Source organism: Diceros bicornis, chromosome 15 (genome assembly GCF_020826845.1).
Source record: "Diceros bicornis minor isolate mBicDic1 chromosome 15, mDicBic1.mat.cur, whole genome shotgun sequence".
In the NCBI taxonomy this organism is placed as follows: domain Eukaryota; kingdom Metazoa; phylum Chordata; class Mammalia; order Perissodactyla; family Rhinocerotidae; genus Diceros; species Diceros bicornis.
Window position 1 is genome coordinate 29,165,266 of NC_080754.1, and position 27,594 is coordinate 29,192,859.

The 27,594-nt window shown below is 55.8% G+C and overlaps 1 protein-coding gene across 3 annotated transcripts; it reads right to left on the reverse strand.

The window, feature by feature from the left end:
- Positions 1-219: 219 nt before the first annotated feature.
- MELTF (melanotransferrin) lies at positions 220-27,574 on the reverse strand. Of its 3 annotated transcripts, XM_058556066.1 has the most exons (16): positions 27,413-27,573; positions 25,358-25,512; positions 24,111-24,210; positions 21,622-21,804; positions 19,245-19,401; positions 17,979-18,046; positions 13,808-13,995; positions 12,886-13,066; positions 11,968-12,119; positions 9,388-9,484; positions 7,968-8,162; positions 6,829-6,985; positions 6,673-6,740; positions 4,603-4,790; positions 2,175-2,373; positions 220-1,681 (listed from the first exon to the last, which is right to left on the reverse strand). In XM_058556066.1, exons 1-16 carry the CDS (start codon positions 27,459-27,461, stop codon positions 1,599-1,601), a joined length of 2,220 nt encoding a protein of 739 aa, XP_058412049.1. In that variant the 5' UTR covers positions 27,462-27,573; the 3' UTR covers positions 220-1,598. The 3 variants fall into 3 exon arrangements, with proteins under 3 accessions (XP_058412049.1, XP_058412050.1, XP_058412051.1); XM_058556067.1 differs by lacking the exon at positions 7,968-8,162; XM_058556068.1 differs by lacking the exons at positions 220-1,681; positions 2,175-2,373 and adding an exon at positions 2,385-2,949 and having other exon boundaries at positions 27,413-27,574.
- Positions 27,575-27,594: the final 20 nt, after the last annotated feature.

The window sequence follows — 27,594 nt, forward strand, 5'->3', positions numbered from 1 at the left end:
ATGCAAATAGCTCCAGGCCCACGCGCTCTCAGTCTGCTGACGAGGGTGGCTTGCTCCCGTTTCTTCCCTTTCTTTTTACTTTTTTCAGGGAGCATAATTTAGAGGAAGAGCTGGTAGTTCTGGAAACTTTTTCTGGCTCCTCAGACAACCCTGGCAATGATGGGGGAGAGAGAAGACCCTCTCCAGGCACTTCCTGCTGACAGGCAGGGGATGGGAAGTGAGTGGCCCGAGGACCCCGTCGGTGCAGGAGCTCCCCCAGTACCTAACCTGGGCCCAGGTCTCCTCTGACAGAGAGAATGGCATCTCCCCATTCCCAGCTCTGCAGAAGGCCTCGTGTTGCCCTAGAGGCCAGGGCCACCTCCTGTGCCAGGGCCTGGAGCTCCTGGGTAATCCTGAGGCTGGGCCCTTCAGCCCGGAGGCAACTGCTGCTGTCAGATGTAGAGGGGTGGCTGAGAGCGGTGGGCCTCACTCTGGGGTCGGAGAAGGGGAGGATCTGAGATGCAGCCTGAGAGGACGAAACTCAGGAGTGGGGACTCCTGCTGAGGGACTCAACCCCAGGACAGAGCCCGGCACAGCTGAACTCATCGGAAGGCCCAGCACACAGAGCTGTCCAGTTCTGAGGCCTGCCCTCCTTACAGCAGACAGGGCTTCAGGCAGGACTTTACAACCCCCTCCCTGCATCAAGCCCTCCACCTAGTAAAAATTCTTACTGAGAAGCATTTCCTTTGTCTGAGGCCCCCTTGAGGGTTTCATCTGTACGCTGCAGCCCTGGTCTCCCTGCCGTTCCCAGCCCAGCATAATCAGGTGTCCAGTGGTCTGGGCCACGCCAAGCCACAGACGACAAGGACAAAGGGCTGCGTGTGTCCAGCGGCTTTGCCTCCTTGGAGGGCCTGGTTGTAGCCTCATCTGATGATGCCTTGGTGGCAGGCCCAGTGTCCTTGGGAGGGAGGCTGGAACGTGGAGCCTAGAGGACAGACGGAGTGGAGGCGGACGGGAGGTGCTGGGTGCAGTGTCCATTCTCCAGAGGGGGAAGTGGGAACCAGCAGGGGAGGGGCCGGCAGGCCCTGTCATCTCACCAGGCCCCCCTGGGCGGCTTGGCAGGACAAGCTCCAGCAGAGAGGTCCGTGTGGGAAGCCCGGGCTCAGCCTGTTTCCTTGGTAACTGGTCTTTTCTCCAGATCCAAGCCTGGTGAGGATCCATGTGGTGGGAGCCTGCAGATTTGCAGGGAAGCGGGCTGTGCCAGCCTGTGGGTGGGGCGCGACTGGGAGGCTGGCCAGCACACCGCCTCAGGTAACGGAGGGACAGGTGGTGCCTGGGAGGCAGAGGCTGGGTTCCAGCAGGAGAGACCTGCTCAGGTCCAACTGGAGGTGGGGACACTTTTCCTTAACATTCGTCTTTATTCCACTTTGAAGCAATCACAGCAACTTCAGCTTTGGAATCTCAGCTCCAAGGAGCTCTATGGTTCCTCACATTTCCTCTCCCATCACGTTCCCCTCTGAGCAGTGATAACAGGATTTACCGAGGAGAACGGCCTTATTGATAGGGATTTCTGAACAGGTTTCCATTCCAAGGGAGGGCGAAGCTTGCCCGGAGCTGCTTCAGAGGGAGGGCAGGAGAAGGCCAGCGGTGAGGGACAGCGGGAGCAGTGGCAGGAGCAGGGGGACTCTGGAGGCAGCGACGGCTGAGGGATTAAACACAGGCAGTTAAGGCTCGAAGCACCGGAGCAGCATGGGTGGCGGGCCGCACTCACGTGCAGGACCTGATGCAGCATTTCTACGTCCCAAACTCACTCCCGGCTCCCTCTTTCTACCCTGCTACAATCTGTCTTTCCTCTGGTTTCTTTACATATTCATTATTTTCCAAATGACACTACATGTATATTCATGTAGTTGCCTCAGTCCTCTTTGGACAATTACTTTCAGCATTTATATGCATTATTCAGGTCTGTCTGGCTTCCACAGCCACTGTTTCCACTATAATTGTCCACAGCCTTCCTGCTCAGACCCTCCCAGGACACTTCACCTTGATTGCTCGTAATGACCCAGACTGCCCGCCCTTCAGTTCACTCCAGGTTTTTGGGTGAAAGGCTCAGAATGCCAGAGGAATGTGGCAGGTGCCCACTCTTTCCCTGGGGGTGTGGACCTGCCTGTCCAGGGCTTTCTCAGCTGCCCTACCTGCGCCCGAGCACTGCTGAGACAGCATCCCTTCCAGAGCTGCCATGTAGTCGGGGCCCAGCCAGTCGCGGTACGTGGTCTTCTCCCCGACAGGCACCGCCCGGATTGTGGCATCCTTGAAAAGCAGGTCTTGGCCGTGATAGTTGGAGGAGTCGAACATTTGGAACCCATTCTTATTATGGTCATCTCCAAAGAGGTCCTGGAAGCATCACGGCAGACCTGCTTTCCATCCCGTCTCACAAATGGTCACCAGGCGCCGCCCCAGATTAATTGCTTTACATACAGTGAACCAAAGAGCCAGAATTTCAGAGGGCCAAGACTCTGATTTGAAATCGTAAGCTCGACAACTCACAGACCTCAGTCATCAAAGGAGATTTGGGGTAAAATATGACAATAGCCACCACTGTGAGATAGTCATTCAGAAACATCACACCAAACCGGTTCTTGGATCTAGAAGTGAAGTGTGAGATTTACAGGAAGACAGACCCAGAAAGGAGAGACGATGTGGATGAGTCCCGCATGCTTCGGTAGGCCTGCTCAGCATTTCTCAGCCTTTGCTACAATGCTTCCTCTCTCTGTCTTACAGGTGTCCTTTCCCACAAACCAAAATGACTGCACTGAGAGAGCCTCTTTGTTCTGTCACCAGTCCTAAGAAAGTGAAAGGAGAGTAGAATATCCTTTACTAGCCCACCCTCCTAGCACCCTAGAGATCCTGGCAGCAGCTGCTCTCTGCCCTGCTGGGAATCCTCAGACGGAGTGTGCTGTGGCCGCAGCCCTGAAAGAGCCAGTAAGACCAGAAGTGGTCTGAGAAATTGTAAATACAGACATAAATAGAGGACATTAGGGGAACATGGACAAATGCCTGCACCAGCTGTGAAATACTGATCCACGGGAAGAGAAGGAGTAAAGTGGCTATCATTCTTTATGGGGGACTCATGATCGTCTTGAGGATCTGATGAAAGCTATCAGCCTTCTCCCCAGAAAAATGCACAGGCACACAGGGTTCTTCCCTCACGTCACTTCAGAGGGTTTAGGAACCCCAGGGGAAGCCCAGGGACCCAGAGTAAACAATTCCTGAGTTAGAGGGACATACAGCATATCAAAGTTTAGGAACCGGCCTGGAGAGCTCACTGGCTTTGCAACTCTGTGGTTCTCATGGGTGGAGGGAGGGCAATTTCAGCCGAAATCAGTGCAGGGGGTGGGGGTGGCGGGTGAGGGTAGGAACCAGGGGCCCTGTTCTCAGACGGCCTGGGTTCAAATTCTAGGTGTCTTTTGAAAATGCAGCCAACAGGATTTGCTGGTGGATTGGACATAGAGCATGAGAGGAAGATGGGAATCAGAGATGACTCCTGAGGAAATGGCAAGGCTGAAGTTGCCATTCCCTGAAGCAGGAGAGACTGAGGGGAGGAAAGGAGTCTAGCTTTGGACTCATTCAGTTTGAGATGCCTGTTAGAAATACCAGTCAACAGCAACTAGAAGGATGTGCAGCTATGACATACAACAATCTACTGGGGCTTTGGGGGGAAAATAAATAAATAAATAAATAAAATCTTTAAAAAAAAAAAAAAAGAAATACCAGTCGAGACGTCAAGTGGGCAGTTGTTAAAGATGTAAGTTCAAAACTGCAGGGTGGAAGCAGGGCTGAAGATGTAAATTTAGGAGCCATCAGTGCATACGGGGTAGCTAATGACATGGGACTGGATGAGATCAATGGGGTGTACGTGCAGACAGACAAGAGGGGTTAGGATTGAACCCTGGGTAACCCAGCGGTAACCCTGTAACTCCAGTGTTACAGGCTGGGGAAATGAAGAGGAACCAGCAACGGAGACTGGAAGGAAGGAGTGGCCAGAGCCAAGCAGGTGTGGGGCCCGGGGAGCCAAGGCAGAAAGTGTTTCCAGGAGGAGGGAGCTGTGGCCGATGCTGCTAAGAGGTCAGGTAGATGCAGACTGAGAAACAGCCACTGGATTTAAGAACATGGGTCACTGTGACCTTGACCAGGACAGTTACAGGACCCCGATGGGGGCCAGTCTAGAGTAGTCTCCATCCTTAAGAGAGACCAGGAGGAGAGGAATTGGTGACTCCAGAGTGGAAACGACTCTTTGAAGGAGTTTTTCTGTAAGTGGGAGCGGGATTATGGCTACAAGAGGGTGTGAGACCAAGGGAGCGTTCATTTGTTTTTAAAAGATGGTAGAAATAACAGGTTTGTATGCTAGTGAGAATGGTCCAGCTGAGAAGGGAAAATTAATAATGCAGGAGACAGAGGGAATGGTGGTTGGAGGGATGTCCTTGGCTAAGTGAAAATCACAGCATTTTCCCCCAGCCTTCCTCAGTTTCTCCTGAGGTCTGCTCCAGGTAGACTGAGGCATTCCCGGGGGCTTGGCTCACCTCTGTCGCCCACCCCCAGTGACATAGCCCTGCCCTGGCTCACCTGGGCCTTGTCCAGCAGTCCATACACAGCGAAGATGTTGGTGTCTGGCCGGACCATGATGGCGTGGGACGGTATCTGTGCCAGGTTGCAGGCTGCGAACTGGGACACCTCGGCCCGGGCCCCGTTGGGACACAGCAGCTCATAGTCCTCCGACCTGAGCTCAGCAGCCCAGGACTCGGAATTGTGGCCTGCCGGCATGGAGCAGAGGGAGACAGAGAAAGGAATAGAGAGAGGCTGCTCTCCTGGATCCCCACAACCTTGACTGGGGAAATGTGGCAAGATCTGGCCAGCTCCCCAGACCCCTCCATTTTCCAGTGCTCTGCTCTATTGCCAGGGCGAGAGAACCCAGCTGGGCTAATAACATTGGCAGGAGCTACCATTAGCAGGGAACGGGGAGTACCTGCTATGTGTCAGACAGTTTACAAGCTCGATCCTCACAAAAGTTACATAATGCAGGTTTGATCAACCCCATTTTACAGGTGAATAAACTGAGGCTCTCAATCACTTCCAGGCAAAGAACCCCATCTGTGTGTTACAGGTTTCTGGCCTGAGGGTGGGACAGGCTCCTGAAGGTGGTGGTTGACCTCCTCCCCTAACAGCTAAAGTTCTCAAACCGGAGGGGGTATAGCATCACGTGTTGATCTCTCAGAGGCAGTTTCAAAGGCCCCTACTTGCAAAGACTCTCTTTTGGTAGTCTAGGGTGGGGCCCAGGAATCTGCATTTTAAACCAGCAACCCAGTGATTCTGAATCAGGAGGGTGCTTCCTGAGAAACATGGCCCTAGGGAATCACATGACCTTTGTGTCTTCATGTATTCACTTAGTATCCACTCTCTTCCCATTTCCAGAAGGAACTCCAGGTGGGCCCACGAGCAGAGACAGAAATAAGGGAAAAGAGTGGCTGTGGGAGGTAGGTGCCTCGCAGCAGGTGAATCATGAAAGGGCCTCTTCAGCCCTGGCCTCCTCCCCTGACCCATCCCGGGACCACCCAGGGCATGGGGCTGGACCAGGCCGGGCTCCTGGGCTCCTGCAGGAGCGCACAGCTCCCTCCTCCTGGGGGATGGTCCCGAGTGTTCTTGGTGGGAGGTTGGCGGGGGAGAGCGGTTGTGGCGACAGGGCCTGGAACCCTTCCCAGCTCTGTTGGGGCAACGGGTCTCCAGCCCGGGTGACCTCGGTAGGCAGGCTGAGCTCTGAGTTCTGAAACACTAACAGAGGTTTCGTCCCTGCACGTCTTGCTCCCCCTGTGCCTGTCCCCGCCTCCCCTTGGGGCCACATTATGCCGTTCCGCACAGAGTTTCTGGGAGGAGACGTTAGGACAGAGGGGAGAAGACAGCCCCCCGCCTCTGGGGTGTCAGAGCCTGGGTGTAGGCTGAGAAACAGAACATACAAACAACAGGTGCCGGAGGGAAGTAGCCTCGAGTCTTCCAAAGGGATGGATTCCCTGACGAGGGAGAGCAGGAGGGGGAGGGAAGAGATGCCCACCTGCCCCCTGATGGGACCCCAGGTGAGGGCTTAGGGGGTCCTGGAGCACAGAGCTCCTGGGCTGTCTTTCCCAGGTGGAGCCCAGGATGGTGACTCCAGAGAAAAACTGCCTGTGTGATATGAAGGGGCGTGTGCCCTGCCTCAGTGGCTTAGGGGCAGCAGAGCGATTCCCCGGCACGCAGTGACCTGCTCAGGACCAAAGACCAGATGCTGATGTGAAATATGACCCTGCAGGGAGAGGCCCCTGCTACCCCCACCCCCACCCCCACCCCTTGGGACTATGCAAACACTCCTGAAGGGGTCTCTCCAAAGTGACTGAGACTGAGTTTCTACCGTTTCGGTGGAATGGGGATTTAGATCCCAGACCAGTAAAGATTGTTATGTGGCTTGCACACCTGGACGTGTGGCCTGAGGTCTGTTCTTATTGCGAGGTCCTTGGGCCCCCAAGGGGCAGAGCCTTCCAGACCCAGTCTTTCCTGGCTGCTGCTCAGCCCCGATCCCAGCAACACCCAGTGCCTGGATCATGTTGGAGATGGGGAACAGCCCCACCTAGGCTCTGGCCCTGCTCTGGCCCCAGTCCCCCCATGTACCGTTCGTGTTGTCAAAGACGGTGGTGTGCTTGACGAAGGCGACGTCCCCTGCGTCCTCGACCAGGCACCTGGCACACAGAGGCCAAGGTGGATGTGGGCAGGAGGGTCCCAGCCTCTGTGCCGGCCCCAGGCCCACCTGCCCGGCCCACGGAGTACCTGAAGGCGCCGCTGTAGCCGTAGTACCTCTCCTGGCTGTTGCCCACACACTTGTTGCGGCCGCGCTCGTCCCCCACGCAGAGCGCGCACAGCGAGGCCGGGTAGTTCTTGGCATTGTTCACAGGCACGCAGCTGGCGCTGAAGAACTGGCTCACCGCTGGGGCGGAGGGGAAGGGCTGTGTTGAGGGGCCGGCGGCAGAAAGGGTGACCAGGGAGGAGATGGGTGGGCCGCTCCCCCCAGATCTGCCCACCGTGCCTGGCCCCACGGCTCAAGGCCACCCATCTGCCCCACTGCCCACCCAGCTCAGAGTGGCATGTCTCCTCCTTGAGAATCGCAGGGAAGAGGGGAATGCAGAGGTTGTCTGGATACAGGAACCCCATAGACCACCTCTGGCAAGTGGTCACCCAGCCTTCCCTTGAACTCCCTCAGGGACAGGGAACTCACTACCTCATAAGCGATTCTCTTCCAGTCAGAGCACTTGCCCAGCTGTCTGGGAGTGGGAGCAGCCAGCCCTCACACCTTCCATGTGCTTGTGTAGGAGGTTAGGAAAAAATGCACTATTTTTTCTGAGGTGCCAGCCAGGACAGAGGTGTGTGCGCAGTCAGCCCAAGGATCTCGCCAGCTTCCTACTGCCTCCCTTTCACCATGAATGTGCATGATTTAACACACAAGGAGGGCCCCGCATATGGCATATGGTGGGTGCTTGGTGAATGTGCCTTCTTCAGCACTTACACAGATGGCTGGCCACTTTCCAACAAGGTCTTCCAGATGCCCAGGGGCTGCTGGGGGATGAGGACAGCCCCACGACTAGACGGTGATACAGCCAGGCCCAGAGCCCATCACGCACCCCACTCCCCATGCACATTGGAGCTAGTTCCCCCTGGTGAGTAAGTGGGTAGGGGGCATCACGGCACCCTCCACAGAACCCCAGACACCCCTGACTGTCACCGTGTGGCCAAGAATATTTCCCCACCTCCCCAAGAGCAAGAGCCTTGTCAAGGAGGAAGAGGAAATCTCTCCGAGGCTGCCTTCTGTGAGTTCCTGCTGGGAGAGGACCCCTGACCCTCAGAGCTGGCCCCTGACCGCAGCCAACCCCAAAGGAGAGTTTTCGCATCTGTGTCCCCGTGGAGGGTGGTACCTGTGAGGACGTCGCAGTTCTTGGGCCGGATGAAGCCCCTCTGCATGAGGGCGCCCACGGGGATGTCCCAGCCAGCGGGGCTGCCGAAGCCGGGGTGGCAGGAACGCTTGCCCCGCAGCTCGTCCAGGGTGAAGGCGTAGGAGCTGTTCCGCTTCACCACGGCCACCACGAAGTACGAGCTGCTCCTGTCCTCCGCTGGGGGGACGGGAACACCAGTGAGGCCCCGCATCTCTGCTTTCTCGGCCTCGGCCTGGCAAAAGCCAGAGGCTAATCCCCACGGGGACCCTTCTTCCCTCAAACCCATGCCCTCCTGTGGTTTTCCACCCCAGAGCTGAGGTTCCCCAGTGTCCAGGCCCTGGCTGCACGGGCTCAGAAGTGCCCAGGCCCGAGGGCCGGGCAGGTGCTCGGTAGTGGGACCCCTGCTTGTCCCCCATCGCTGAGAAGCAGCCCTTGGGGCTCCACTTTTCAGAGCCTGTCCTCCCCGCTCCTGCGACAGTCCTCACCCAGAAGGATTTCTTTCTCTCCTTACACCCAGGTGGTATTCTTCTCACCCCTGGGAGCAAGGTGGAGGCAAAGCTGAGGCCGCAGAAGCTTTCTCCCTAAGCCGAGAGGGTTTTCACGTCCAAGCGGAAGGGGCTGAGGTCACTACTTAAGAGGACTGAGCGCCACAGCCCCAGCCCAGGCCCCTGCGAGGGTGTGCATGAGCCGACAGGAGGAAGGGTCCCGAGAGCCACCTGCCGGGAGCCACACGCTCAGGCTGGAAGAGGCCGAGGAGGCCCTCTAGTCCAGGGCTCAGCAAACTACTCGACCTGCTTTTGTATGGCCTGGGCTGCAAGCTAACAATGTTTTTATATATTTAAAGAGTTGCAAAAAAAAAAGAAGAAGAAGACTGCAGCAAAGTCTGTATGTGGTCTGCAAAGCCTTAGGCATTTACTCCCCCTTTTTTCTTTTTTTGTGAGGAAGACCAGCCCTGAGCTAACATCCGATGCCAATCCTCCTCTTTTTGCTGAGGAAGATTGGCCCTGGGCTAACATCCGTGCCCATCTTCCTCTACTTTACATGGGACCCCGCCACAGCATGGCGTGACAAACGGTGTGTTGGTGCGCGCCCGGGATCCGAACCTGCGAATCCCGGGCCGCCGAAGCGAAGCGGGCGCTCTTAACGGCTAAGCCAGCAGGACAGCCCCAAGCGTTTACTCTCTTTACAGAAAGTTCGCCAAGGCCTGGCAGACTTTCACTGACTGGATGGGAACACTGGGGCCTGGGGCAGGAGGGGCTTGCCTGAGACAGACAGCAGCCAGCACAGGGAGAGAGGCATTGAGGGGGCTGGAGCTTCTGTAAACAGCCCAGGGGGAAGCTTTATGTATATAAAAATATCAACCACCTCCCCCCGAGGCCAGAGGCCCGGCACCTGCACTCACAGGCATAGTGCTCCCCGGCCGCTGGCACCAGGCCATAAGTCTTCCCCGCCATGTAAATGTCCTCGCCCCTCAGGGTCACAGCGTCGATTTGCCCAGCCTGCAGGGGGACAGAAAGAGCAGCCGGGCTGGGGTGGGCCCAGGACAGCTCTGGATGTTGGGATCACGGGTCTCTTGAGGACTTTGGCCTCAGGCTCCCTTCCCCTGGGCACCGCGTCCTGCCCCATCTGCCCCTCTTCTCCTTGTGAAGATGTGCAGCAAGAGGGGTACCTGGAGGACCCGAGGCCTGAAACCAACCACCAGCAGCACTCCCCTTCATAGGATTCTGCTTCATTCTTTCAGCAAATGTTTCCTGAGCGTCTCCTGTTGTCTGATCAGAACCTATCACCACCCCTGCCCTCATGCTTGGTGTGGGGTCTCCCATGGATCGCCAGCCCTTAGAGGCCTGGGACACTGTGCCATGTCCCCAGCACCTGGCCACTGGGCTGGCACACGCACGAGTGCAGTACATATTTGTTGAATGCGTGTGTGAATGGATGAACGAGCCAGGTCTTAAAAGACCACGGTCTCAGGGCCCGTGGGAGGAGGCTCCAGGGCTCAGGGACAAAGCCCTGCCTCAGGAGGCAGCACAAGGGGCCCGGGCCCTCCCCACCTTGAGCCCTCCTGGAGCCCTTTGGGACACCACACTCCACTGCCACTTGTCCATTCCGAAGCCTCTGGACACCTGATCCCTCAGACCTGCAAAGCGGTTACCTGATAATCAAGCCATAGTCGTCTGACAAACTCCGAGGGAAGGGGGCGGGACAAAGGGAGAGAGGGGACACCTGCATCCCAGGAAGGTGCCCCACACGGTCCAGGCCCAGAGGCATGAAGTTATGATGGTGCAATAACAGGAGTGGCGTTGATATTTTGAGCCTGAGGGTGCATCTCTGGGGGCCCTCTCTTCTCCCACCCAGACCTTCTCCTCCCCACTGTGATGTCAGGCAGGAACCCAGACCCTGGGCCCAGGGCCCTGTGGGGCTGACACTCCCTTGCCTCGGTCACTGTGGCTGGGCAGGAAATGTGTATTAGAGCGACACTGGACACCATCTCTGGGAGCCTTAGAAGTTAGAACTGAGGATCTCTGAGCCTTTTGCTGGGGTTCTGAGGAAACTCTGAAGTCCGCGCCTCTCCCCACAGGCCCCCAGGCAGCCCCTTGGCCCTCTGTGAGCCCAGATGGAGAGAAGGCTTGTGTCTGGAGGGAGCTGAAACCTCCCTCCCTGCATCTCTGGGCCCGTGGGACCAGCCACCCCTCCACAGGACAGCCTGCCCAGCATTAGCAAATGAAGAGCCCTCCACCCTTAAGTCTCCCCTTCCCTCGGTGCCACACACAGTCAAGACAGGCTCCCCACTGGCCCCTGGGGAGAGGGACTCCCCCACCCTCGGGCTGGGTGACCTTGGGCAAGTCACTTCCTCAGCCTCTCCCAGCCCCAGTTTCCACATCTGAGAGTAATCATACCCACCCCATGGTGTTGTGAGGACTAGCTGAGGTAATCCACGTGACGGCTCAGCACAGCGCGCAGCACGCAGGAAGCGTGCGCTTACGAGACTGTTACCCACCACTGTCCTGGCCCGTTATCCTGTCCATGCTCCTCTCTTCAAGTCAATGTGGTTGCCTGGCCGGGGCAGGGCGGACACTCCCGAGGGGCTCTGTCCTGGCCTGCACTTGGGGACCACCCTGAAAAGGGCTCCTCACCATCAGGCCCCACCTACTTGCTCTTAAAAACCAGGAGGGGAGGCATCCAGGAACCCAGGGGCCACTGGGACACCTGTGACCACTGTGGGACCCTGTCTCTAACTGCAGGGCCTCAGGGCCACCTCTGAGTCTTGGCCTCAGTCTCCAGCCAGAGAAGGAAAGCAGGACTGAGCTGAAGGGGCATAGAGACCAGGACCAGTGCTTCTAACTCAAGTGGCTGGCGTATTAGCAGACGCCAAGTCAATTTATTGTGCCGTGACAAGCTTAAAACAAAAGGGGGATAGACTACAACTGAATCTATCAGTGTGTGTTGTACTTAGTAAGAAAAGTACTGTCTTGTTTCATGTCTCTCTATATAAGGGATGCATTTTTTTTACATATTTATATCTGAAAGAAAAGTTTTTGTGTACTAGACTGATTGCTATAAAATGTACTTCTGACTGCGGGTTGCTGTCAAAACGTTTAACAGACACTGATCCAAGCCCACCCCCTACTGTGCACAAGGGGAAACTGAGACTCAGAAAGGGGAAGGGGCTTGCCCAAGGCCACAGGGTGGGCCAGTGCCGAGCTGGGCTGGTCTTGTGCTCCTGGCCACCCCCTCAGCAAGGAGCAGTCCCCGGAAACAGTCCCCCTCTGCCTTGTCCCCCAGGGTGGAGTGGCTGGTCCCTGCAGGTCCTTTCTCCTCCCCTTTCTCTGTGAGGTTGTCACAGGAGACCTTCTTCTCCTCCCCAGGCTGCCCTGTATCCTCCAGACCAGGTGGGGCAGTGGGAGGGACAGTAAGGACCATCCCAGGCACTACGACCGCCTGTCCCCCTGGCCCGCTCTGCCCCTCCAGACATGGGCCCCACCTGGATCCGTTCCATGCAGTGCTGGGGGGACTCGGCCGACACACACTGGATCTCTGGTTTGAGCCTCTGCCGGCTGAAGGCCACAGCCATGTCCCCACACTTCTGGATCTCAGGAGTGGACAGCACACACCAGCGCAGGTAGTGGGGCAGCCCTGCGTGGGTGTGAGCACGTGGTCACCACCACGCTCACCCGCTTCAGGGGCTGGCCTCAAGCATGGCTTGTGGGGCAGGGGCTGTGGAGGCCAGTACCTCAGTAGGAAGAGCTTGGAGTCAGACCCACGGGAAATTCTGGCTCTTTCTCTCATTAGCTTTAAGGGATAAGTTCCAGTATTTAACCATCTGATCCCGTTTCCTCATACAGAAGAAAGGGGATAGCTGTACCTCCTTCATAGGGCTGTGAGGAGATTTGAGGCAGATACTGGCTGTCATGTATCTAACTCAGTGGCACACTGTTTCCCTGGCTGTAAGCAGAGGATGTTAGGGGCTGGGGAGCTGAAGGCAGGAAGCCCACCCGTAGACTACTGCAATGGTCGAGAAGAGAGACAACGCCTGAGCCAGGGCCCCACCATGGGCTGGGGAGAAGGAGGAGGAGTGAGGAATCGTGGAGGGAGAATGGCAGGACTTGATAACTTCTGTGTGAAGGGTTGAGGAGATCCTTCCCAAAACAGACCTCGATGGCCTGGACCCCACCCACTGGAGCAGGCGGGGCGTCTAGGGTACAGCAGGCCATGTGTCTCCAGAGACGCTTCCTCCCCAAACCCCCAGAGGCAGGGAGGTGGAAGTGGCAGGTTCCCACTGAGGCCAAGAGGCCCAACTCCTGGGATGAGTGTCCTCCCCGGGGCACCTCTCCAGAAGGCCCTGCCACGCCTGTGGTCAGGCTGGGCTGGAGCCGGTGGGAGAGGAGACAGGTGGACTTACGGTTGGGGTCACAGAGGAGACCTTTCATGGCATGCAGGTACTCGGGGCCCAGCCACGCCTCGTAGGTCTGAGTGGCGATGGGCACCAGCTCAGAGGTGGTGTCTTTGAACAGCAGGTTCTTCTGGCCATAGGTCTCCGAGCTGAACATCTGGAAGGTGCTGCCCTCATGGCTGAACAGACGCTGTGTGTCAAGGGTGGGATGGGGTCTGGTGAGTTGTCAGCGGTGGGGTCGGCATCCTTTCCTCCCAGTTCAGCTACCCCTTCCTTATCCCTGTGCCCTCAGGCCAGGCGCCCACTCTGAGGACCAGGTGAGGGACCACCTCTCTCCTTCCTCCATGCCCTCCCAGTGCACTCTGTCTTGTCACACTCAGCCAACTGAACACCGGACTCGTGGCCCAGGTGTGGGATGCTCTTGGGGACAAGCGATGGGGCTGAGCCATGGCGGCACGGATGGGGCAAAACTAACTAAAGCTGGTGTGCTTGGCAGTCAGAAACCTGCTGCTCTTGTCAGCAGTGGTTTCAGCAAAACATTATTCACCACATTTAATTAATGACATACTTGGACATTTATTGGTTTTGTCATTTTGTTTATTTGCTCATATGTTCTGGCTTTGGGGTTAATAGCCACAAGGACACAGAGCTTTCTCTGAGGGGTGCCTGAGTCCCCTGGTCTCCCCTCTCTGGCCAGCCCTCTAGCTAGCACAGTTGGTCCCTCCTTCACGCTGACCTGGCCTGAGTTTGGACACTACAGAGGCCTGGGTCCCCAGCTGGGGTCTGTCCCAGGGGAGGGTCTCTGGGTTCTGCCCCTCCTGGTGTGGCCAGCGCAGCCCTAGGATGGCTCTTGCCCCGAGCTCCCCCGCTGGTGAGAGACAAGAAGCTCCTGCATCACCCCAGGAAGCTGTACAGGGTGCCCTGAACTCACCTGGCCTTCGTTGAGCAGCCGGAAGATGAGGCCCCCGTCCATGTCAGCCCGGATCACCACGGCATGAGCAGGCACCCGAGCCAGGTGGCATCGCCTCCATTCAGTGATGTCGGCCCGGCTGCCATCCCGGCACAGCAGCTCGAAGTCCTGTGAGAGCAGCGCCTGGCCCCAGGAGGGCAGGGTTTTCCCTGGGAAGATGGGAAGCCTGTGGTGAGCCAACTCCTGTCCTAGAAGGAGCGTGGGGAGGGCCGCAGGGAGGGCCCATGAGAGGGAGCCTGAGGAGAGGCAACGATGTCATGGGGCACAGACCACAGTGTAAAGAAATGCTTCCAGGAAATAAGAACTAGAACTACACCAGGAGGTGAGAAACAGAACTACACCAGGAGGTGAGACCCAGAACTAGACCAGGAGGTGAGAGCCCAGAACTACACCAGGAGGTGAGAATCAGAACTACACCAGGAGGTGAGAGCCCAGAACTAGATCAGGAGGTGAGGCCCAGAACTAGACCAGGAGGTAAGGCGCAGAACTAGACCAGGAGGTGAGAGCCCAGAACTAGCCCATGAGGTGAGAACCAGAACTAGACCAGGAGGTGAGATTCAGAGCTAGATCAGGAGGTGAGAGCCCACAACTAGACCAGGAGGTGAGAGCCCAGAACTACATCAGAAGGTGAGAGCCCAGAACTAGACCAGGAGGTGAGAGCCCAGAACTAGACCAGAAGGTGAGACCCAGAACTAGACCAGGAGGTGAGAGCCCAGAACTACACCAGGAGGTGAGAATCAGAACTACACCAGGAGGTGAGAGCCCAGAACTAGATCAGGAGGTGAGGCCCAGAACTAGACCAGGAGGTGAGGTCCAGAACTAGACCAGGAGGTGAGAGCCCAGAACTAGACCAGGAAGTGAGAACCAGAACTAGACCAGGAGGTGAGATTCAGAGCTAGACCAGGAGGTGAGAGCCCAGAATTAGACCAGGAGGTGAGAGCCCAGAACTACATCAGAAGGTGAGAGCCCAGAACTAGACCAGGAGGTGAGGCCCAGAACTACACCAGGAGGTGAGACCCCAGAACTACACCAGGAGGTGAGACCCAGAACTACACCAGGAGGTGAGAGTCCATAACTAGACCAGGAGGTGAGAGCCACGAATTACACCAGGAGGTGACACCCAGAACTACACCAGGAGGTGATAGCCCAGAACTACATCAGGAGGTGAGAGCCCAGAAGTAGACCAGGAGGTGAGAGCCCAGAACTAGACCAGGAGGTAAGACCCAGAACTAGACCAGGAGGTGAGACCCCAGAACTAGACCAGGAGGTGAGACCCAGAACTAGACCAGGAGGTGAGACGCAGAACTAGACCAAGAGGTGAGAGCCCAGAACTACACCAGGAAGTGAGAGCCCAGAACTACACCAGGAGGTGGGAACCAGAACTAGACCAGGAGGTGAGAGCCACGAATTACACCAGGAGGTGACACCCAGAACTAGACCAGAAGGTGACACCCAGAACTAGACCAGAAGGTGACACCCAGAACTAGACCAGGAGGTGAGAACCAGAACTAGACCAGGAGGTGAGAACCAGAACTACACCAGGAGGTGAGAGCCCAGAACTACACCAGGAGGTGAGAACCAGAACTCAGAATGAAGAGGAGCTTGGTGGCCGCACCCTATAAGACCAGATGTCTCAATAGTCTGTGTCTATTTACTTACATTTTCTACCTCTCGCCAATTTTTACTAATCAAATGGATTTGAGGTATCGGACAATAATATGACACATATAAACAGAACTGTTCATTAAAGATAAAAAGAGTTAAGAGAATAAGAGAAGCCTAGGATGAGAGAGAGAAATGTACCACAGTTCGCCGCTGCCATCGGGCACTCAATTTGGCTCTGAGCAGAGGGCAGAGGGCGAGGGCCAGGGTGGAAACAAACCCTGACAGATTCCACCCAGAACTGTGGCCCAGGGAGAAAAGGGTAACTCCCCAAAGCTTCGCCCACATATTATCCAATATTAATCCAACTATTAATATTTTGGTATATTTCCTCCATGTCCTTTTTTCTATTCTATTTTCTAACCATTTTAGATAAGGTTAAGGACACACTTGCTAGGCAATCTTGCATCCTAATTTTTTTTTCACTTATTATTTTAAAGTATTTTTCCACATTATTGGAAACTTTCCATAAAACTCATTTATAATAGAAAACAAGATTTACTTGAAAGAATGAATATCGACACCAAATAGGAATATTAAGAAGACTAATTTTAAGGATTGTAACTCATGTGATAAAATATACCACAGATGGTCCTCCATAACAATATTTTTACCACTTTTAAATTTTCAAATGAGGAGGATAAACTTCTCCTAGGAAATAGGAAAGGCAAAGATAATTTGTGGGATCCTGAAAACTCTGCTCACTCCAAAGCTATTTAAAAACAAACACCAAAACCAAGACAATAATAGTTTGGAAAACTCCATAAAGGTCATTTTTAATGACTGCGTGATCATTTATAGCACTCTCAACAATTACTCAGTGCCACTCTCTCCCCACTCCCCAACTTCTCTCTATTTTTAAACTGTTGCAGAACCTTTGCGTAGAACTCGGAGGATCATTTGGCCTTCCCATGAAACAAATGCATCATTTAGTATTTTGATCTGTCATTCCTATTTTCCATAGGCTAGGGACAATTAAAGCTATATTTCTTCACTACTTTAGACATTTACGTCAATTCCACTCTTTTGCTCTTACCAATCTTTTTGCATAAAGATACTCTTCAAACAATTACTTCTTTAGATTTCCATCAAAATTTTCAAAGAGCTGATTTTAACCCAATACATCCTATTCCTTCTCCACCTTCCAAATTCTCCTTTGCTTTACTCATCTTGGGGCCCAAGTCCTGGCCACACATTTTCATAGGATCATCCTGCTCTGAGACCATCCTGTGTGCTTCCTTCTCTTCCAGATCACTTTTTTCTCTTTCTCAAATCTGGTTCACGTTGTTTGCCTTCATGAGTATCAGACTACGTGATGGACCATCTGACTTAAAAGGTAAAGATGAACAAAAAAAGACAACAATCAGACATTACAGAGCAGGCAACACTATGGAGACGGAAGTCTGAGTGGCGGCTGCCAGAGAGGTTGGAGGAGGGACTGACAAGAAAGAAACATGGGGTGAAGGATCTGTCACAATCACTATCTTGACTGTGGCAGTGGTTATACAACTGTATGTTTTTGGCAAAACTCATAGTACTGCACTGCAAAAAGAGTGTGTTTTGCTGTGTGTAAATTATACCTCTATTAAACAAAATAAATGATCCTTGGGCAAATCCAAAGTAGGGGACATTCTATACAATAACTGGCCTGTCTCTACAAAAATGTCAATGTCACAGAGACAAAGATTGAGAAACTGTTTCAAGTTAAAGGAAACTAAAGAGACCTAACAACTAAACACCATATGTGATCATAGATTAGGTCCCGGGCTAAAAAATATCACTACAAAGGACAGAATTGGAACACTTAGTGTTAGTGTTAAATAATAAGATAATAGCATTGTATCAGTCTTACATTTCCCGAATTTGGTAACGGTACTGTGGCGAGGTCCACATCTCCTGGTTTTTAGGAGATACACACTGAATTATTAAAGTGCATGATGTAGGCAAATGTCCTCTCAAATGGTTCAGACAGACCTCACAGGTATAGAAAGAAGGATAAACCCAATGCGGCGAATGCTAAAAGCTGGAATCTGGGTAAAGAATAAATGGGAGTTCTTTGAATTACTCTTGCAACTTTTCTAAAGCTCAGTTATTTCAAAATAAAAAAATTTAGTTTAAATAAATGGACTGAAAATTTAAAAATTTTAAATGACAAGGATATAATGAATCAACACATAACATCAACCCATATTTAATCCAGGGATAAGGGACGGCTTCTTCAGATAGGCGGAGAAAATGCTAAGAAGCGACAGGAGATGAGAGATAGTAAATAGGTTTGCAAACTTTTTTTCAAAAGCAGAATCCAATCTTCAAGTGGAAATGGAAACCAATGGCGTATACAAATCAGAGCGGGGCAGAGCCATTCACCCAGCCCCCCTTGCCCCACAGAGCAGTCTGAGCTGCGCTGGGGAGACCCCCCCACTTCCTCTCCTTGGGAGAACCGTGCTCCGGGGCCAGCCCCTCCACTCACCGTCAGTGTTCTCCAGCACCGTGCTGTGCTTCACGAAGGCCACGTCCCCTGCCCCTTCCGCCAGGCACCTGCGGAGGAGAAACCCGTAAGCCCGGGCGGGGCTGAGTTCCTCTCGAGCCCCTCGGCCCCGTCCATCTCCACCTCTGGAGTCCAGCCTGGACTGCAGGGGGTGGTCACGGCGGGCATGGGTTTCCCAGTCATGCAGTCCCGGGTTCCAGCTCCCTGGTTTGTTGGCTCTGGGGCTTTGCCAAGTCGTGGAGCCTTCCTAGCCCCCATCACCTGTAAAGTGGGGATGAGAAAGCCGCTCCCCATAGGGAGGGATCCTTTATCACCCGGACAGATCCTGCTCAGGGCCTGAAAGGAGCAGGCTCTCAGATGGCAGCTGCTGTCATGGGCAGCCTTACCACTGGGGCATTTTGAAAATGACTCTGCCCTGAGGCAGGGGATGGGTCTAGACCTCCTCATGCCTGAGTGGCAGGGACCAGGACTTTCATGTATCCTCTTCATGTCACTGCCCAGTGAAGGGGCCAGGGTCGTCTGGGCAAAGGGGCTGCCCGGGTCCCCACAGACGGCAAATAAGCAGGGACTGGACTGGGGGGACACTAGGAGAGGGGGTGGGCGAAGGTCTCCCACTTGGAGGACTGAGGACTGTTTTTCTCTCTGTGTCCAAACTGCATTTCCCCAGATCACACCCTGGAGCGTGGGCACCAGCAGGATCCCCTCTTCTGACTGGAAACTGGGGCCCAGGGGTTAGAGGGACTCAGGAGGCTCCCATCCCAGTCCCCACTGAGCGCATCCCCTCATCTGTGGACAGACGGAGTGCACCCCACGTGGTAAGAGACCCTGTTTTGGCTCCACGGAGGGCTTATCCGAAGTGCCAGCCTGAGCCAGGGGCAGAGCCGAGGCCGCCCTGAGCGTCAAGCCTCCGGGGGTCCCTGCCACACTCCCCCATCCCCCCACCCTCTCCGCAGGTCTGAGACACCAGAATGGGGACATGGGAGTGGCAAAGGGCTGTTTTTGTCATTTTCTTCTCTCTGAGCACTCACCTCTCTAAATATACCAAACATGTTGATTTTATGAGCAAATCCAGTCTGGCATACTCCAGTGTGGTGTTTTTAACTAACCAGGGCACATGAACTATATAAAGGATCCTTTGATGACACACAGCCGACATTGCCACACCCCAGGGGCCCTCCGTGCAGAGGTGTTTTTCCCCAGCTCCTGTGGCCTCAAGGCCTGTCCCCTGACTCAGCCCAGCTGTCTCACCGGAAGGCCCCGCTGTAGTCGTAGTATCTCTCCCGGGGGCTCTTCTCACACACCCCCTCCCCAGCGGCGTCACCCCGGCAGAGGCGACAGAGGGACTCCGAGTAACTGGTCTCTCCTGCCCCCGGGACACAGCTGCCCTCAAAATAGTCGCTGACAGCTGCGGGAAGGAGGCAGAGGGAGGTCAGTCAGGTGGATAGAGTTAGACCCCCGTCCCGTCCCCTGCGGAGGGCTCAGGCCACTCAGGCTGGAGTCAGGACGGGCTTCCCAGGGACTCAGCTGGACCCTTCAGACCTTAGTCTGAGCAAAACAGGGGAACTGGATCGGATCAGTGACTCCCAAACTGGGGCCACAAAAGTGTAGGTGTCAGGAGTGCCTGTTGTTATGTAAAAATGGCTCAGGGAATAAAACATTTACCCCAAAATGGCCACATAGGGCACTAACTATCACCTAGATACTGTTCTCATTGAGGGTTTCATTTCAAAATCAGTATGTGTAATCGATGAAAGTGGGGAAAGAAAGAAATTATTGCTTAATGAGTATAATTAATTTGACAGAAACACTTCTCAAAACACAGGGAGGGGAGGGAGACAGTGAGGAGGCCTCATTGGTGAAGAGGTTGGAATCTGCATGGTTTTTGGGCCCCTGCCAGCACCGAGGCCCCACGTCCACCCTCTTGGCAAATATTTGTCGTGTGCCGAGGACGCCCTAGTGCCACACAGGATGAGCAAGATGCTGGCTCTGCACTGAGCCAGTCACATCATGCTCATCACCCAATAGACCGAGCTCTTCCAGGGTGGGCTCCTTTACTTGGTCTTCTTTTCATGTCCTCCCAGGGGACTGTGCCAAGTGACTGATAAACCAGCCACACCTGGCCACCCTCTGAGAGGACGTGGCTTCCAGGCTCTTGTGGGTGGTGCTGGTTTACACAGTGGTGGGGGCTGTATGGGGGCAGTGTATACACATATGTGTGTGCATGTGTGTGTACGCAAGCATGTGTGTATGCACGTGTGGGTAGCATACATGTGTGTACTGTATGGGTTTGTGTAGCATGCAGGAATGAACCTATGTAATGTATGTACATGCATGTGTGTATGTCTGCATTTGGGTTTGTGAGTGTGTGTGCATGCATGCATGTGTGTGCACAACAGCAAGGTGCCCACAGAGAGGTACAGAAGTGGAGCTCATAAAACAACAGCTCCCTGCAGTGAGCACATACCCTGTGCCATGCACTGTGCAAAGACGTTGTGTGAATTATCTCCATCCTCGCAACCTCACAGCACTGCAGTGTTAGTTTTCCCATTTTACAGACAAGGAAACTAAAGCTCAATGTGTAGAGTAATCTATCTGAGGGCAGGTCATGCTGAGCCAGGGTTTAAACCCACATCTATTTGACAGCAAAGTCTGGGCTTTAAAAGATCATTGTGCTCCTCTGCGGGCTTCCCCACCTGCAAGCATTGGTCACCTGTGGAGCAAACCAGGAGGCAGCACACTCCTGGACGAGGGATAGGGGACACCCCAAACTCAATGTGAGGGGTGGTGTGATCCCCAGACGGCAGTTTGAGAATGTGGTTGTCATGTGTCAGGGGCCACCTCATCGCCGTATTGTGCCCACTATGGAGAGATTGAGACAGCTGGGGGGCCAGCGGGTGACGAAGAAAAGAAGCCCGAAACATGAGAGGCAGGAGGAGCTGTGTTTGGGCCACAGGAAGGAGGGCCCTGGGCTCACAGCCAGACACGCTCAGCGCTTTGCCCCACTCCCCTCTTGAGTTTTATTCTCAGCAACCCCCTTCAGATCACCCTCAGCTCCCTTCCCAGGAGCACATTCTGTCTGCAGGACAGCCCTATTCTCACTATAAATGAATCAACAGCGGGTCTCTGATTAGCCACTTGTGAGCTTTCTGGGTGTAAGTCAGCAGCCTGTTTGGGTCCTGAAAAAATAGAGTTTCTGACCCTGGAAAGCTGGGGACACGTTTCTGGAAATAGCAACCTACACCATGTCTACACCAGGTGAGAACCACTCCTCACAATTCTTCGCCTCCCAACTGTGTGTTGGGCCCTGCGCTTGGTGGTGTCGTGGGACACAGGGATGACGAAGTGAGAGTTGAGTGCCCTGGAGGGGCCAATCAACGAGAAACTTAAATGGCAGCAACACCAGGCTGGCCAGCACGAGAGGAGGGAGTGATCCAACTGACTAGGTGGCCGGGAAGGCCCTGGAGGAGGTGGGACCGTGCTGCTCCTTAAAGGAGGTGCAGAGGAAGGTGAGCCCGGAGGGAGGCTATCCCATGAGGGGAAGCGCAGAGGCCAGGGGAGGGGAGCCCAGAGCCCCTGCAGGAGAAGCCCCCGCAGGAGAAGCCCCCGCCTGGCCTGAGGCCCTCACCTTTGAGCACGTTGCAGCCCATCACCGAGAGGCGGCCGCTCTCCACCAGGTAGCCCACGGGCACGTTCCAGCCCACTGTCCGGTTGATGCCCGTGTGGCAGGACTTCATGCCTTTCAGGGTGTCGATGGTCACATGGGAGCTCCTCTTGACCACAGCCACGGCATAATAGGAGGTGCCAACCTCTAGAAGGAGGGGAGAGGAGAGGAGTGAGGACAGCAAGGGAGAGGCTGCGAGAGAGGCTGGGACCCTGCCTGGGAAGGCTGTGGGTGAAGGGGATGTGTGTGTGTGTGTGTGTGTGTGTGTGTATACCCACCTGTGCATGGATGCAGGTGTGCACGGATGTACATGCAAATCTGTGCATGTTGCTCTAGTTACTGAGAGAGCAAATGGGCACGATCCATGTGTCTTATCACAAGACCCCACCCCCTCCAGCCTCACGTGGTAGATATCATCTTGAGATATTAATTCATTAGTTATTTCCCCCCTTTCCTTCCCAAGCCAGCTGGCACTTAGCGGGGTGTACATTTGTGCAGGCCAGGGGAGCTCTGGAGCTAGACCGGAAGCAGAATAGCCCGCAAGTCTCATTTTCCAAAAGTCTGGGCCCTTAGGAGAACTTGGAGGGTTGGAGGGAATGGTATCGTGGTTATGGGAAGAGGAGTGGTTGGGACGAGCAGGGGGAAGCAGAGCTTCCCCCAGATTAGAAAAAGTGATTTGCCAGTATCGAGGGCGGGGGAAGAGGGAGAGAGAGAAACACTAGCAGTGTGGTCCCAAATCATTCAAGATCCTGAATGGGGTGCACATGGGTAGGCGGGGGTCTACAGCCTTGTAAACGAGTCCCCTTGGCCAAATTTGGCCGGGAAGGGGCCATTCAGACAAGACGGGGGTGACTCCTCTATGGTGACTGATGACCAGAGAGTATCCCATCACACACAGGCACACGCGTGTGCACATGTGCATACGTGCACACACACACGTGACTGCCCGGTGGTGGTGGGATGCCAAGGATCAGAGTGAAGTTGAGTTCTAGAAAACAAAGCTGGTGTTATTTCTTGCACAGCTGAGTCTGGCCCCTGCCAACCTGAGCAGCCTCGTTCGGTCCCCCCCCCCTGACTCGCCCACTGTGCCTGTTCTTTCTAGTTCCTTGAACACATCAAGCTCTTTCCCACCTGGAACCCTAGTCAAGGCTCAACTTAAACGTCACCTCCCCAGAGGAGTCCCCCGCAACCCCGTCTGCTCGATTTCAATAGGTCTCCCCACACCCCTTATTTTCCCCCATGGCCTTGACTTTCTGCACAGCACCCACCACAACTGTGACTACGTTTTCTGTGTTTGTCTGTTTGCTCTCTGACTCCGGCTCTTTGAGGGCCCTCTTGCTCCCTCCTCCATGCTCGCGGTGCAGTGTGGCAGGTGCTCAATGAGCGTGTTGACTGAATTAAAGAGGAGGAGCTGTGTTGGGGCCCACGAGGCAGGCCTGTTTCTGGCCGTGGAGTGGAAGCCTGGCTGGATTGCAGGGTTGGACTGTCCTGCGTCATCTGACAGTCATCAATTCAACAAGCAACCAAGAGAGACCCGTGCTGGATGCCAGGCACCCGGGGTATGCAAAGATGAGGAGCAGGCCCTCCTCGGGGGACTCACTGTGGTCAGTGAAAACAAGACAGAGGGCACAGGACCTTAGTGGAGTGAGTCAGTGCTCCAGGAGGCAGGAAAGAGAGCCCTTTGCAGGGATGGGAGGGCTCAGGGGAGCTCCCTGGAGGTGACAACTGCGCTGGGCTGTGACAGACACTAGGTGTTGGACAAGCAGAGGTGGTGGGGGAGGTGCAAAGGGCAGGCAGAGCCAGAGGCGGGTCTGGTATGAGGTGCAGGGACGGGGCAAAGGCACTCACATTTCCAAGCACACACCATGCGTCAGGTGCGTGCACAATGGCTCATTTAATCTGTGTGACAAGGCAGGGATCACTCTCCCCATTTTACAGTCAAGGAAGTGGAGGCTGTCCAAGGTCACAGAAGATCACAGGAAGGGGCAGAGCTGGGATTCGTTCTCAGTCTTTTGGGCTCTGCAGCTCTTAGTACCACCTCTTGCTCAGCCCTCTCCCCACACCACGCTGCCTCTGAATGAGGGCCACTGAAGAATGTGGGTGCGGGACATTACTGACGCCTCATCACCCCAGTCACGCCCAACACCACACCAGCACGGGCAGCCCCTCAGTTAAGAGCTTGTGGGTGAAAGTTAGTGGGGCTACAGGGCTCTACATGGAAGAACAGACTCGGGCCAGCCCTCTGGGTCTCTGGCACCCCTGCTCTCGGTGGGGGAGGTCAAGAGAGTCTTAGGGGGGGCCTTTAGGGTTTGTCTGGCTGGGACTCCAGGACTGCTCTGGGTACAGGCTACCAACCAGCTCAGGGGCTGCAGGGTTGGGCTGGGCACAGCAAGGACACACTGCTGAGCGACTTCCCCTCTCCTCCCACCCCTCCTCCCACTTGGCCCTCTGACCTTGATCATACACTTCGCCTACCACAGGCTTCAGGCCATGCTCCTTCCCCGCCTCATAAATGGCTCCTCCATCCAGGGTGATGGCATCAGCCTCCTGTGCCTGCTGGGAACATGTGGGTCAGCCCAGCCAGGCCTCCGGGGCCCACTCAGCGAGACGCTCAGGGACGCCCACCAGTCTGCCTAGGGCCCCTCGAGAGCCCTGGAGCCCACACTGGAGCCCTGTCCTGGCTCAGCTCCCCCACTGGGGCCCAGGGGTCTCCCCTTGACCAGCCCAAGGTGACAGCTCTCCTGGGCCATGGGCTCACCTTGTTTTTCTAATTATGTTATTTAAAAAAAATTATTAATTTTATAGGACTTACAATAGAAATACATAGTAAAAAATCAGATAGTACAAAATGGTGTGTAGTGAACAGTGAGTCTCCCACACTTTCTCATTTCTCAGTCCCCTGCCTCCACTGCTAACAGGTTTCTTGGGTTTTCTCTCTAGGATGCAGACTGAATCCCATAAATGCCGCCTTCAATTTTTTCCCTTTTATTTTAAAACACAAACGGCGGTATATGATCAGTGTGTCATGGGTCCATGGACAGAACTACAGTTCAGTAATGATTGGGTTCCACCCTCACAGGGGAGCCCGGCCCACATGCACTACGACTGGACTAGCTTTTGGGGGCATATCAGGGGCTGAGCGGAAATGAAAACCCAGATCCCCCTGTGCCTGCCTGAGGCTTCCCTCCATACCTTGTTCTGCCTCTAAAGTCCCTGCCTCTGAATACTGTCAGTGCCCGTTCAGCAGATGTCCTGCCCCTCAGAACTGCTTCCCCACACCCCACTCACCCACCCAGGACAGCTGGCCCCTGTTCTCCTTCCCCAGAAACCGCACAAACCCCGTTCTGGAAAACTCCCTGGCAGATTGAGTAACCAGCATGGGCCACTGAAGGGTCTGCTGTCGGGGCTCCCCTTGGTGGGGTGGGTAGTGTCCCCACTCTAGCAGGGGCCTTGTGGAAGGACACCTTTCCCCACTGGTGCCTATCTGAGCAGGGGCCCTCCCCGAGGCCTCCCAGCGCCTGCCTGGGCCCTGGCAGGAAACAAGCTGGCCCTGTTGCCCGGGAAACTCAGGAGATCCTATCACTGGGCCCGACAGGGGAAGTCGGAGCCTGTCCCAGTGAATGAGGCTGTTGTGCGCTCCTCCTGAGTCAGAGCCCTCTTGTCTGGGCGGAGGTGGCAGGGTGGAGGGGAGAGGACTCACCGTGATGAGCTGGACGCAGTGGTCGGCCGAGGCGCCCTGGACGCACAGGAGGGAGGGCCGGATCCCGGCTTCCTGGAAGGCCTTGCTCATGTCGCTGCATTTCTGCTGCTCCGGGTCTGAGGTGGTGCACCACCGCACCTCCATCCCGCCGAGCGCTGGGGGCAGGGGACAGTGAGGCCCAGCTCCGCCGGCCTCCCCAGTCCCCGGCCCCAGCTGTGGAGGGTGGCTCCAGCAGCTCTGCGTGACCCCATCAGCTTGTCTAGCCAGTCCTCTGCAACAGCCCTGCCCCCCCACCTCGAGGCACTGAGGCACAAAGCGGTGTCATAGGTGGGAAGGGGCTGGGCTTGCTGGCAAAGCTGCGCGTGGGGCCATGCATGTCCCTGCGCCTGGGGCAGATGAGCGGCTCAGAGCCCGGCGCTTTGCAGAGGCACGGAGGGTCCCCCAGATAGCAGCGTGGCTACTCCCAACCCCTCCCTGCCTGCCTAGAGCACAGCCTGGCGGATGGAAGGAGCCCTGACTGGGTGGTCTTGGCTGGCTCTGCGACTAGCCAACTTCCTGCCCCTCTTCCGGCCTCTGCGTCCTCCAACAAGAGGGTGCTGGACTGGGTCCTCTCACTCAGAGGTGTCCCTGGGCCCTCAGCATGAACTGGGACACGAGATGGGGCAGTGGTTGTGGCTGCCCTTGAGGAGTTTGCACCCTCTTGGAGCATCTGTGATTATGCCCACTGCAAACCCACCCGCTGTGGGCACAGCGCCAGGCCCCTGCCAAGGGGAGGCTGAGGAGTCAGCAGGTTGGGTTCAAGTTCCTGCTCCTCCAGCTGGTGACTTCAGGCAACTTATGTGACCTCTCTGAGCCTGTTTCATCATGTGAGACAGCAGATCAGAAAACCCACCTCTGTACTGCAAGTAAACCTATGTAGACAGCCAGGACACACGGGGCCTCCTCAGTGGACTTGTGTGTGGGCCCTCCTCTTGGTGGAGACCCTCTTGGGCCCCATGATCTGACAGGTCAGAGTCTCAGCGAGTTCACCGCCTGGGGGCCCGGCAGAAGTGGTGCCAGAGCTCCCTGAGGTTGATGCCCCTGCAGACCTGAGCTCTCCACCAGTCTCCCTGCCCAGCCAGGATCGCCAGAGAGGCCTGTGCTCATGGGAAACGTGCGGCTTTGGGTCCAGTTCCAGACCCCAGGGACCAGGTCACCCTCTTATGGCAGCCTGTGCTTCCCATCCCCACCCCAAGGGTCAGGACTGCCGGTCCCTCCACAGCCTCACCCAACCCCTAGCGGCACCCTGAAATGTGGAGCTGTCGCCCCCTCTCCAATGCTCCAAGACTGCACCCTGGCAGGCCGGGCAACTGCAGAGTTTGGACCTGGGTGGCGGGTCCACTTTGTATTGATGAGGTCAGAGTGCTGACGAGAACCCATCCTTCCAGCATCTCCGCCCGCGATCCCCGCGAGCAGCTCAGGGAAGCCCCATCTCACCGTCCCGGGGGGCCCTGATACCCTGGGAGGGGGCGGTGCGGACGCGAGGAGACCCGGTCTGCGCCCCCTCCTCCGTCCCTGCACCCTGTTGGGCTCCCTGGGGCGTCTTCCTGGTGTTATCTCGGCCCCCCTCCCCTCCAATCCCTCCGAATCTTCTCCCGCCTCCCTCCCCGCGGGGGCTCCCAGAGATGGAGCCGCTTCGGCCCCCAAACCCTCCTCGGGCTTCCTCGCCCGTCAAGAGCGTTCACCCTCCTGGACCTCCTCTCGACACTCCTGGGCTCTCCCCTCCACGCCTCTGCCCAAGCCTCTCCTTGGCCCGTCAGAAGGTCCGCTTTTTCATGGCCCAGCTCAATGCCGCTTCCTCCAAGAAGTCCTCCAGACATCCCAGTCTGCCTGGGTCAGTGCTAGTTCCTTTCGTCGTCCTCACCCGCGCCTCGCGCCTTTCTAGGCCTCCCCACTTCCCTGGCTGACGTGGGTTCAGAATACACTTCCAAGCTCCCGGGACCCTGCTGGGGAGCTGGACGGCCCCAGGACCCCCGCCCCGGGTCCTGCTCCCACGGCCGGGCGGCGGGGCCTCACCAGTACGCAGAGCCAGGAAAAGCCACAGAGCCACGCTCGTGCCCCGCATGGCGCGGTCTAGATAGCTGGGGCTGGTAGGGTGCGGGTTGGGTCCAGGTCCGGGTCCGAGCGGAACAGCAGCAGCCGGGGTTTTCTCCCTCCTTCCTCTCTGGCTCTGGCCGGCAGCTACTTAAGTGCGGCCT